Below are 13,911 nucleotides of genomic sequence, written 5' to 3' on the forward strand. Positions count from 1 at the left end.
TTTGCTAATCACTCTCTGGGTTCAAATTATCTAAACTGTGCAACTGTGGTAACCAGTACATACGAGTGTTTAACTATGTATTGGAATGAAAAAACACATTTTCCTCAATTCATATTACATACAAATGTCTACTGGGGCAAGCGGTTAGTAGCCTGCTTGTGGTTCACTCTTTGCTGTATGGCATAAAAATAACATTGCGCCGCGGAAAATCAGTTTGCTTTCTGTTTCCCTACATTTATTTTCACACAGGAAGAACATATTCACGAAATCCTGTCACTCGTTTGCAAAAATTATGTAAAATATAGTATATGTTTAGACCATTAGAGTGAGCACAATCAACACAGATTTTTCGAAGTGTATTTGATAGCTTGTATACACCAGTGAAAATGTTACATTAGATGGACCCAATCAGCAATTGCGCATTCCAAATGCTGTGTCATTATTTAACAGAAAATCCTACACACAAGTGTTCTTGCGCCTGCCTTGGGTTGGGTAGCGGATCATATGAAGGATTTGCATGGCCACAACCCATCCAAGAATTTGCGCGATCAAATCCATGAATACGTCTTGTGCTGTGCAATAATGGGCATGCGAGGAACCGCCTGCAGGCCGTCCCTCGGAATGCCCACTTTTTTGCAAGTTCTTCCCCTTTTCTGGTGTTCCGCCCCCTTCCCAGCCCTCTGTGCAGGCCACGCCCATGCTCACGCTCTGCTCAGAGTCTCACGCAATGCCCTCAACAGCTACCACAGACGTGCTGAGCCAGCGCAAACTCCACGCAAGTCTGAGGGAAAGTACTGGACATTTGGTTCCATGAATCGACAAAGACAGATTTACATGCAGTTGCGCACACAAGTGCCCTCTTTTCCGCACAGATAATTCCATGAATGGGGCACATTATGCATATATTTAAAATGTATTCTTGGCGTTAGCCTCACATATCACAGTTACACCAGTCACACTCCTTACAATGAAGAACAAGTATAGCACGTACTGGCAACCATGCAGCCCTTCAACCGCCCCCCCCACCTATGTCCCCTATATCCCTTCCTTAGAGAGCCTCTTGTGTCTGTTTGCTCCTTTTGTATGGTCTTTGCTGTGCTTAATATCATTCAATGCAATAGGTCTCTCCCTCTCTTCTGTACATTTGACTTGCCACTCTCTCTTGACAGTACCCCTTCCTTTACCTGAATCGCACACCATCCTCATGCGTGAAAATCCTCACCAACCTTACTCCTGACACAAACAACTCAATTCCATTTGCTGCTCTTATGACCAGCTCCTATGGCCATGGAAGAGACGGGGTGAATCTCGGATGCATACATAACTCCTCTAGTGTGTGGTCAATTGTAAAGGTGTATTTTTCTGTATCACTTATAAGCAAGACACCAATCTTTATCACAGCCTGTAAGTGGGACACCAAGCTGAGTGTCATGGATCTTCACCTTCACGGTGTTGTGAACATAACCCTATGTGGAGGGTTTATTTATGTTAATGATGACTTGAATGATATCAAAGGAGCATGAGGCCTCCACTCAAGGTTGCAGGGTGAGTTAAAATATGTACACTTGCCTGATGACCCTCACCTGTTTGAAGAAAAGGAATCTGGATCCCAAGACATATTTAAACCTGTAATACCAACCCTCTACAGGACCTTAAACATAACACATGTTTAAAGCCTCCTATGTCCTTCATTGTTTCATGCCAGTATTAATATTGGTGCTGAGTACCACAGAAGATGATGACATTCCAAAACAGGCAGCATGACTTGAAATGTTAATAGAGCAACGGTTATAACCTACATCACTGGTGACTCATTCACAACACAAGTCCACTTTCCCTCTGGCAGTGCATAGTAGAGAGCTTGTGTGGGCTGTAAGCAACACAAAACCCATTTTGATGGGAGTCTGGGAGATTTTGAAGGCAGTAGACATACTTGAGGAGAGTGTGGGCACTGGAGGAAAACTATGATGGGCCGTGAGAGGTTGCAAAATTGAGTAAGTACATAGTAATTGCCTTTCAGCATGCAAACAAGGTGTCCAGCCTGGGATAAAGGCAGGCCTCCAAATTTATCTTAGAGCTTTCTCAGTCCACAAACTCTGCTCCTTACCTCACCCCACACACTTGCTCTCTGTTTGTGTGTGCTGGTCCTTAAACTCTGATGTGTCCTGATGCTAGCCACCTCCCTCTGACCTTCGGCTCTTACAATCACCTGACCTCTGTGGCCAATTTGCTTTATGTATTTCCCTGGGACCAAGTTACAACAGTAGACATCTTTAAATACCACCCTTAGCCCTGCACCCTTTTTATGCACCCATGTCGGTTCTGGGTTGTCTCCTTGGTATCTCTGTGGTTTGCTGCACTGAACTTTCTTTGTTGACCTGGTGAGATGTGCTGGTGATGTGGTGGCCACTTGGAGGGTAAGAATCACAACCAGCATTAATTTGTAAATTTCATGGTGTGTCCCCATACTGGAATTGATGATTCATTGAGAAGCAGCCCTGCAAACGAAAAAGAGAGAATCCACGAAAGAGTTTGGTACAACTTACCGTGGTCCCAATGCTTGAATAGTAAGAGGCACATTCGGGGGGAAGGGCAGTAGCCTCTCCCCCCAACTCCCATAACACACATCGGGTGTAGAAACAGTTCTGGCATACAGCCTGGTAGTCCACCTACCACAGGTCGGAAGAGGTCTCTGTCCTCTATTGATCCTTTCACACATGTAACCAGAATTGTCTGAGCAGCTTTCTTCTTATCTGGACCATGTACCTGCATGCTCTTCTATCGGTATGCAGAATATCTACATCTTTGATGTTTTTCACATGTGTGATGCATATGTGGGTATAAACCATAGACTATAGCCATGTACGCCCATACCATAAGTAGAGCGTGGACATGGTTGGATGTGAAAAAGAGCTAACATATTTCTGTGACCTTCTTGCCCATAAATCGACAAAGGACAAAAAAGGTTTAAGTCAAAACTTATGTTGGCGTACTAACATGTGCAAATGCACATTCCATGCTTATCTTCACAATTAATGTACACTTCATTGAACTAACATTAGTGACGTGAACGATGGACAAGATTACCAAATTCTCAAAAATGTTCAGCATGGGTTTAAAAATAAACACAATATACAGGTGATATTTTACCATCAGGGTGAACAATGAATTTAAATGTTAGAATTGAACAATTCCCTTTTCTTTTCTCATATGTTGCATAACGTACATTGCACCCCCACAAACCCATATTTTCAGGTGCAATCTTTGGCCTGACCTACAAAACATTTTTCATTGGAATTGTGCCATTGTAAAACGCTTTTGTAAATGAGATTTGTTTGTGTCAATTCTGTGTCCTGTCAAACATTATGATCAAACTCAGAGGTACTTTAGAGTTGTCTCAACATATATATATTTCAATCTTTGCAAATCATGTCCATTGAAGGCATCATGAGCCATCTGAAAACAAACATTGTCGGGGCACCATGACAAACACACTTTCTGCAAAGAGATGCTATAAAATTGAAAATGTGCTGATGCAAACAACTCATTTACAACTGATCAGCTGTGTGCTGTCCATAGAAATCTGCAAACACCCAGTCAGGCTTTCATGATATGCACATTGAAAATGTATGCAAAAAATACATACCATCAGTATGGCTGTAAACGATTTGCATCGTTTTGATTCATCTGAAATCCCAACAGGATTGTAGTATACAATGGTTCCAATTGTGATCATTATGAGAATTCTATAGTGAGGAAATAAAATGCATTATATTGTGGCCTAGTACACCACATAGAGCGAGATGTTGTTATTGTCATTGCACAATAAAAAAAAAACGTTGCACTTTTTGAATATAAAATATAATGCTAGATGATTCAAAGTATAATTAAAGAAAATGGTGGTAGAGCTAGGTCTGCTGTATTGTTGGGCACAGAACATCAAGAGAAGCTTAACTTTGTTGAATACGCTATTGAAAACAGACACATTTAGTCTTGCTTTTTATCTTAAATAACTGTTAATAAAAGACTACAACCCTGTTCTGAGCAACTGTAAGTGAAGATGCGAAGCATTTATTACAGTGGTAGATCTTGATGGACTTGACTTCGACCACATGACGAAAAACAAAAACAATACGTTGGGGCAGGATGATGGATATTCCAAATCTAGGAAGATAACATGTATATAAAAAGAAGGACATCATTTTTTTTCTCCAATGAAAATACTAAGAAGGTATCTCAGAAAATGACCTTCACAAGTCTATTGTGATTGGTATTTTAAATTTCGATTGAACTATTTACCAACACTGGAAGTCATTGGACCTACATTAAGTATTACTAGGGAACTTTGTTGGTGCCGATTAAGTGGCACGGAACTCCTGAAGACCCTTCATTAGCTTGTGATGGATTGCCCGGCATTCATCAATGATGGGATTCTGAGTTCAGGTCCTTTTATCCATTCAACTGCTCAGGTACTTAAAAAAATATCTATGGAACAGACTAATGACAAGTTCTCAACAGGCTGTTAAATAAGCACTGATTCAATTTTTGCTGAAAATCTTCTCTGACTTAAAGAAGGTGGTAGAACATGCCAATATCGATTTGTGTTTAGTAAGTGATTTGTAAGAAAGGGAGTTGTTTTTCCTTTTAATACATAAGAATGATTTTAGAGAAGTATATGAATTCATTTTACTCTTCCAACCTTTCGTGTGTCGAGATTGTAATGTAATGTCTGTTTTTTAACATGTGAGTGTAATATCAAATTGTGTAGAGTACTGTGTGTACTGGAATGTAAATAAATTAAAAAAAAGTTGTACATGGTATTAGACAAGGTCAGGGAAATGCCAGAATTACTATTAGTACACCTGTTCAATCAACAAGGAGCTTTGGGAAAGGATCCATATGACTGCAGAGAGGTGCATGTGGAAAAAAGCATCAAAAGTGAGTCTTGGGACGAAGCAGGCAATTACAGGCAAACATTTGCTATGGACATAATGGAAGAAGAAGCAACCAGATTACTAAATGAAAGAATCTATAGCAATGTGTGTACTGTTTCCAACATTTTGAATTGCAAATGTATGAATGGAACAGATTGTTTCTTTTCAGAAGGACCTGAATTGGGTTCTGTGCTCGGTGAGTACATTAAATGATCACCTGTAAACAAAATAAATATACATTTGATTTCTGGAATGAAGCAGATACATCTCTTCAAGTTACATGGACAGTATTTAGGATAACCAAGAACTAGTAACCCTACAATGAGACAAGTACCGCTAATGCAGAACACACGGGTGATCACTGGTCTTTGTACTGACAAAAACCATACAATGACTAAATTGCTGAACCGAGCAGACATAATATTAGTAAGAAAATCCTGCTTGGCTCTAAAGAAATTATATTTTACTATTGGTCTTATATTTGCTTTTCCTACCTGTTATTGGTTTGATTACAGGTGGTTTTAAAGGACAGGCTGGCCTCTTAATTTATCGTGCTCTGTGTCGGCAAAATGGGTTGATAATCTCCCTTTTATATATCTTAGTGCCTTGTATATTTGTGTGTCATATTATAGGAGCTATCTGTGAGGCTCACTCACAGAATGTTTGACCAACAGGTTAGGCTATGCACCACTGCATCTTCGGGCATCTCATCTCTCCTATCAGGGACAGTTTCAGATTCAAATGTATCCCAAACCTAAAAGTATCCATCTTTTTGGGTTACAATTGATCTTGTGAACAGAAGAAGGATTCATGTTATTACAGCACATTTTGAATTTATAGGTGTTTTTCGGTGGTAAAATACTTCTTCCCTTAGGCTAGGTGCAATTGCCATGGGGATTCCAAAGAAGAGTCTGAATGTTTGGATCTGAGATGCACACATTCAGAAGTCCTGTGTAAATCACCTGATCATTTTCTGACACTAGTGAATGGGATGCACAAGCATTTTCCTTTAACTGAATCCAAAAAAAGACATCTTTGTGAATCAGGTAGTTAGAGTATTTAATGTAGCTATGATTTTACACATGTGTACATGTTATGAGAAATGATAATGGAAGGGTCATTTTGTGGGTTATAATGATTATGGTTTATACGTTTTTTACCTTTGTTATTAAAGCAGAACATGTTTTATAAGATGGTCTGTTTGTTTTAGTCTTTGAATCCATCCATTACTGAAAACATGATATAAACTAGCAGTGCACATTATGACATCAGTCTACAGCACTAAAAAGATATCTGGCAACACCATTGCAATGTTAGTTAACACAGACAAGGCCCTTGTTCCTCGCTTTTAAAGGATCAGTGATCATCCATTTAACAAACTTATTTCAGCCATTTTTATCAACACATTTGAGCTATGTAAGCACTACGTATGCAGAACACCAGCCACCCATACCTTGCACAAAGAGAGGTTTTGCACAGTGCTCTTTTCCATCAACCGAGTCAGCATAGCAGAGTTGCCAGCTAAGAGAGCCTCTGCTTCCCATGAGCCATGTTGTTGTCCCTATGTGGATCATCCAGTAGGATGCAGTGGTATTATAACTATGATTTTCGGTATCCAGAAGCTTCTACTGGCTGTACTGCACTCCACTGAAGAGTATTAGCTCAGCTCGGGCCAGATTTCCTGTGTTGACCTTGATGTTCATAGGGTCAGCACACCTAACCCAAAGTCCACCGGAAACAACGTGAGTATGCAGAGGGGATTTATAGATGTAAACAGAATAGATGTGTCAAGAAGACAATCCAATGTGCTCCATTCTCTGTCAAATCCGGTAAGAATGTATGCGGGTTCCAGCAAGTTATGGTAAGTTGAGTTGAAGCTGTGTGTAAAGTGTAAGGGTAATCCAATGCAGGCCTCTTGGCACTGGAATCCTAAAGGGGCTGAAAATCTCAACTAATTTCATCTAACCAGTTGAAGATGTAAGGAAATAGATTGGATGTCCAGTGGTTCGGTGTGTCATTCACGTGAGGAATCAGCTGCCTGAGCATGTCATATTCAACTTGATGATTTCAAGCAGAATGCTGTTTGAAGAACAGAGTGTGTGGACCATAATTTAAAGTTGGAAGCCATTGACAATATAAAATGGAGCATTTTTTGTGCATAGAATTTTAGACTGCAGATTATTTTTTCTGTTAGTGACTTCTCTGAGGTATTTTATTCTTTAGACTAATGTGCAAGAGAGACTCAACGCCTTCCCATAATGTGCCAATGTCTGTAGTGACCTTAAACTATCCATGCAACACATACATAATAAGTATGTTTATAAAACATCTCTGTGGACTAACCTTTATTCAAAGTGATATTTGATTTTGCACTGTACTACCGTCAACCTACCTTTTGTCTTTTGCAATAGTCATGGCTGCTCAAGTACAGCTACCAATGTAACCTGTTACAAGAGGGAGACAAGCCTCTATTCCAGTCACTGGGGTACCCAGAATCATACTGTGATGAAGGATCACCTGAGAAAATAATGTATCTTAACACTGAGCCACGGATTTGTACTCAGAACACCCAGAGAGTTAAAACAGCCAGGATTCTAGTGTTTTTGACATTAAACTGCTTCGAGCTGTTTTCAAGAACCGTTTGATACATTTCAGACACCAGAAATCTTCTAATTACTTGCACAGTACCAAAAAGTCTGATTTGGCCCTCCTGAAAGAAGAACTGTAAAATAGTACTTTTCACTGCTAATTACATCCCTTCTTCCATTCCTGGGCCCTAGATATTTGTTCGGTCACTGTTATCACTTTTGCACTGGAGCCTACCTTGTACTCACAAATGTGTGTCTTTGGGACATGTTTGCTCTGCAGCATCTTTTGTCTATCAAGTCTATTTTTGTTCTAAGGCCATGTACAGGGATATGCGTGTTAACAAAATAGTGGTCCTATTGACTGGTCTGGGTCTTACATTGCTTTCAAGAGAAACACGTGTGCACAGGATGTAGATTTACATCCAGGAAATAGCAGGGAACTTAAAACAAATATGTATATTAACAATGGTGGAAACTGTACCCTGATTTGCATGCCCTAAACTCAAGTTACTGAAGACCTAGTCTGACCCCTATTGTGAGCACAGGGGGCAAATCGATATGAAATTAAGGTGCGAACAAAAACACTTTAAAATGCTACATATACGGCTAGGTTGTGAGGAAGGTTATCCTAGCCATGTGTAAGCAAACATTTCCTCTTTGTGAATAAGGGGATGTGTAGAGAGTTCCTGATGCATGTTGTTTTTGGTAAATTAGCGCCATATGTTCAGGAGTGTTCTGAAGAGCAAGTGGTGTAGCGATTTCTCTGGGATTTCATTGAGTACTTTGCAGGGAATGGGCCACTGTTTTCAGAGAGACTTGCCACCATTTATACCAACTGTACTTCACTTATTGGATTTTCAAATGTAACTGTCTTTGGTAATGTGCATGTCTATATGCCTCTTATAATTTTATTGTCATTTATAAAATATCCCTTTCAGCGGAGTTCAAGTGTCCAACTGGGCGTTTTCAGTGTGGTAGTGGAATTTGTGCCCTCCCAATATTTATCTGTGATGGAGAAAATGATTGTGGAGACAACTCAGATGAACTGAACTGTGGTAGGTGATAACTGGTTACTGAATATTTGATTTCAGTTTAATTACTTCACCTATTAATAAGTTCCTGATTGTGATTTGGTCTTCTTTTGCAGACACATATACCTGTCTGTCAGGTCGTTTCAAGTGCACCAAAAAACAGAAATGCATCCCAATTAACCTAAGATGCAATGGGCATGATGACTGTGGCGATGAGGAGGATGAAAAAGACTGCCGTAAGTCTCTTTTGATAATTAATTTGACATGTACTCATTTGCACACTGCTAAGTACGTTTTTTGGTGTAAATCCATTTCAAACATTGACAAATTAATATATAAAGGTCAGTAATTCACAACATTATAGCGATCCCGGAGGCAGTTGAAATCGATACCAATGCCATAAGTAAGATATACTAGAAAGGTGCAGAAGGACTGACACACAAGTGGCATGTTGGTTGCTATAAATTTGCATTCATGAGAAAATAATGTTAAAACCCTTACCTGACCCTATCACTTAATGGGGTTTTCCTGCCTCAAGGAAAACTAATGATTCAGTCAGGATGCCTGGCTAAAGCAAAAAGTCCACCATCCTGTGTAAAAACGTGTTCTCGTCCCTCACACTGTAAACTATACTAAGGAAAGTGATGATATTCTCAGTCCAGAAGAATGGCTCCCTTCTTCTGGATGGTTGATCAATGTTCATCTCCAGCTGAAGAAAAATAAAAGTTCTTAACAAAAAGGTCAACTCAAAAGTCTCAGACGTTTTCTTGCATGTGTACTCCGCCCATGCACAATGAAAAGAAAATCTCTTTCACTTTGTTTTTTGTTTCTGCAAGAATGTTATCTTGTTTTTTTCCAGGTTTCACAATTTCAGGGGTAATATTTCCCTTCCCCTGACCTTCCTTCCAATTGCTCTTGTTCTTCACAAGACCCCCAGGAGAATCACTCCCTTTACCTGGTTGTTCTCTTGAGTGTAACTTCTCACACTGCCAGGGGGATGACTCCCTCCCTCTGGATTTTGTCAAGCATCTTGTAACAGTCCCGAGTGTCCTCCCCCTAACCTTCTACAGGTTGGCTTTCACAAATGCAAGATGACTTAATAAGGCAATGTATAATGCCAGTGGCAATGTCTCCAGTGCCCTGGCCTTTCTCAGGCTTTTTTTTCAATACACAATCTCTGTGGGAATATCTCCCTTGCATAGGTGTTTCTTGGGCTCTCTTTACAGTATATAATTAATGGGGGATTGATTCCCTCCCCCAAGCCTTTCATTGGTTTACGTTGCAGTTCAAAATTGGGATTTTGCATAGCAGACCTGGTTCACTTACCTGCCAGGTACTGTGAGGAAGAAGAGGGTTAATTATGTCTTTCTCCCTTCGTGGTGGTGGATCCCAGATCCCTCTTGGTTCTCTATATATTTTAGCTTGTATAACTGATTCATTAACCTGCCAGGTATTCTCTTGGCTCAATTTGCTTAAGGTCGTCTCTGCACTTCTGTTTGGATCTCAGACCCTGCTTCTCGGGCTTCTCGGTACTTCCAGTGTCCCCAACAAAGCTTGTAACTTCGGGTTAATTGTTGGGTCTTCTCTGTAGATGCAGAGCACTCCTGTAACTCTGTTTGGTCTCCCACATTCTCTTTCTCTCACTCACACGGGTGCTGCGCTCTGCATCACTAAAAACTGGGCGGCTGGAAGCTCTGTCCATGCCCGCATGGTTCATTGGCTTGCTTCCACCTGGCTTTCATTCCTCCAGCTCTCTGGAGGGTCTGCCTTTGCAGACTGAATTGGGACAACACTTGAGCAGCTCTCAAATTGCGGTCTACTCTCTGCTCCACGCCAGGCATCTCCCTGGCTTGCAGATCCTCCTATGTGGGTTTCACACTCTTGTCAGTCCCTCATTCCTTTTTATTATCAGGTTGGTCTTACTTGCTCCAAATTGTCTGGCCTGCTTTTGTTGGTTCCTCGAAGCACTCTGCATTGCTCCCCACCTCTTCCTCATCTAAGTGGTTTTAAGCATTGCTTTCTTCAACTCATCCTACGTAGGAATCATGCCACGGACAGCGAAGCGCTCACCAAGGTTTACAAGTTAATTGACGACTGGATGCAGGCAAACTGGATGTGCCTGAACGACTCTAAAACCGAATTGATGTTGTTTGGCTCCAGTCGTCAGTTGGAAAAACTAGGGGCAGAGTACAACTTTTTTCAAATTAAAAACGCCATTATCCAGGTGGTTCCCAAGGTGAAGACTCTGGGTATGATGGTCGACTCAGTCGTTGACTCTCACGCCCAGACTAACTTCCTCCAAAAAAACTCAGCATACTATCTCAGGCTTATGAAAGCAATCAAACCACTGCTTAATGAAGTAAACAGGGCAACGATAGCCAGAGCCATTATTCTCTCACGGCTTGACTATGGGAACGCCCTGTTGTTGGGGGCCGCATCCAAGGATCTATCTAGTTGTCAGGTGATCCAGAACAACGCGGTCAGATTAGTGAAAAATCTGAAAAGGAAAGACCATGTTACTGAAGAGAGGCTTGCTCTGCACTGGCTCAGAGTAGAAGAGCGTATCAAGTTCAAAGCCCTCTGCCTGGTACACAAGTGCCTTTATGGCACAGCGCCTGCCTACTTGAAAACTCACATAGTGCCCTACAACCCCAGCAGAAACCTACGCTCGGGTGGAAAATGCCTCCTACACGTGCCCAAGTTTAAGCTAAAAACAGGGCTGGGCAGATCCTTTCTTGTGCTGGCTCCTAAACTGTGGAACAGCGTCCCCGAATCTCTTAGATCTGAAGTCAATCACTCTGCTTTTAGGAAGATGCTGAAGACACACCTTTTTAGATGAGATCTTGGGCGCAGGACTTCTCTTGAGACCTCGTTACGCAATAGTATCTGTATTCATCGTCTGTCTCACACGTGTTGTCCGTCTTGTAGTACCAGAGTTTTATGTACAAGCGCCCTGATGCCCCCGGGCTACCGGCGCTATATAAAAATTAAATACATACATACATACATACATCCTTGCTCTTCCTCATCTCAGTGTTTTCTACATCTGTAGCTTCACAGAAAAATATGGGAGAGGGTAACAAGGATGGAGAGTGTGAAGGTGTTTGAAAGGTGGATGTGGGGTTTGTGTACTGTATTCTCTCGTGATGTCCTCCCTGTATCGCAGAGGGGGAATCCCTCCCCATGTGATCCAGCACTGAGGACAACCCCCAGTGGGACTATCGGGTAGCGGCCTCACTTCTCTGGCCTCCTACTCAGGGAGAAGGGACGTAATCACATGATTTGTCATAATACATACAGTGGGGTGGTATATACACTTCTGACTTACTTTAGAGTAACAATGAACCAACAATAATATTTAATCACTTGATGTATTAAGTAAAAGGGGCCTGATTTACAAAGCTTTTTTTTCTGTTAGATTTTCATATTGAAAAACACTTGTAAAAATCAGCGCCAACAGTGTTTTGCGCTGGATATCACAGGTGCAACAAATTATGATTTACAGATCATGGACATGCGGCAAATGTAAAAGCATCAATTTTGTGGAAGTTTGAAGGGTAGTGATATATTAAAGGAACACACAAATCTGTTACTAGAACAAACATATAGGCAAAATAACACACATAAAAATAGAAATGTATATATGGTTGCATGGCCCGACAAACCAAGTCTATGACAATGTGGTGATGTCACCTTTGTTGTGTGTTTTGCAAGTGTGGTTGATGTCTATTCACTAAGTGAATGGGATGATAGCTCGGGGGCAACATGTTTGTCTTGAAAGCAAGACAACACAGAGCAAAATAGGTTTGAATCTCAGTCCTGTGCTTAGAGACTGGTCTCTGGTATTAAGTGCGTAATAAAAGATGAGTTAATTAAGACAGATTATATTTTTCATGTTGTAATTACATGCATTTGTTTTGCTTCGTGATATAAAGTTATTTCTTTTGTTAGTACTTTAGTGAATACATAACAACCACACATCATAAACTCACAATGCAGGCATTTGCAGTGCATGTTTTGTTTTATCACGAAAGTTGGCACTGAATGTTTACTCCTGCCACTAAACAATTCCAAGAATTATTGTTTGCTTTTTTCACAAAAGTTAGCACACTTAGTTAAAGCCACCGTGTGTACTCTCCTGCCTGCAAAGAGTTATCAGATTTATTTTTTTATTTTGTTTTTCACAGCTTGTATTTTGCCTGGTCACAAATCCTCACAACTAACATTTTCACTCAACAATGTTTGGTCCTGTCTCTAATCCTTGGCAAACTTGTAATTATATGCTATTAATGTATCACATCACGACACTTCACAGCTAGCACTTTCTATCAACTATCACACAAAAATGACGCAGCCAGGACCACCACTGTATGTAATCACCGGCCTCCAATGAATTCAAATTTGAATCCTACGTTACAGCCACTTGGATTTAAAATATTCGAAGATGACTTCAAAACTAGTATGTTGCCTTGTTAAACAATTTGCATCCAACACATTCTGCTGCCTATTCCTAAAAAAGGCACACAGAGTTCTGTCTAGGTAAAAAAATAAAATTAAAATAAAACTCTGTTTTACTTCCTCTGAATAATTCTAAAATAATTTCCTCACAACTAGTATTATGTCTTGTCGCTGAATGTTGTGTAACACAAATAAAATCAATTAATGTAGTCTTCTACATCCACACAGTTTTAATAAGAGAATCTTCATACTTTTTATTTTGTCTGATAAAACAATTACCACACTGAATCATATTTGTAAAATGTACTACCGCCAAACAATTCTAGCACTTGTTCTTTGCAACTGTATTTTGTCTTGACACAACATATTTTCGTGCTCAGATAATATCCTGATACCAAACAATCTTAAGAATTGTACTTACAACCAGTATTTTGCCCCATTCAAAAAAATGTCATATCCAGTTACAGATACTGAATGTAATGTCCTTTCTACATCTATATACAAACAATTCTGGGGTTTTTTCTCCTCACACCATCGTCACTGACCAGAAATGCCATGTTTGTATATCATGCAATGTGTTAATTGGGATGTTTTAAATAACCAATTACAATTACTATGAGTTTGAAATCATTATCAGACCATTGTGATAATGTGGTCGACAATTACCATGTTTTTAGCAAGGGTTCTATGGAACTAGTTGAAAATGCAGAGGTTCTGGTGGTGTTGGCTGATCCATTTGCTGTTCTCGAGTCATCTACTCAGCAAATGGATCCTGTTATAGCCAAATCTCAACCCAGGAAATCAAAAAATGTAAAAATAAATGTGGCTACCAGAAAGAACAAGGGATCCTGTAAGTTATTTATGAAAAACGTTTTTCAGATTGATCCAAATGATGTCCAG

At 40.2% G+C, this 13,911-nt stretch overlaps 1 protein-coding gene across 3 annotated transcripts in view; it reads left to right on the top strand.

Moving 5' to 3' along the window:
- LRP1B (LDL receptor related protein 1B) overlaps positions 1–13,911 on the top strand; it is a 4,835,697-nt gene that overhangs the window by 4,151,458 nt on the left and 670,328 nt on the right. For all 3 annotated transcript variants that reach the window (XM_069616528.1, XM_069616527.1, XM_069616526.1), the window contains exons 64-65: positions 8,461–8,577; positions 8,670–8,789. In XM_069616528.1, the coding sequence (XP_069472629.1) occupies positions 8,461–8,577; positions 8,670–8,789 (237 nt within the window). The remainder of the gene's footprint in view (positions 1–8,460; positions 8,578–8,669; positions 8,790–13,911) is intronic.

This window comes from Ambystoma mexicanum, chromosome 9, assembly GCF_040938575.1.
Source record: "Ambystoma mexicanum isolate Mex_15411 chromosome 9, UKY_AmexF1_1, whole genome shotgun sequence".
NCBI lineage: Eukaryota > Metazoa > Chordata > Amphibia > Caudata > Ambystomatidae > Ambystoma > Ambystoma mexicanum.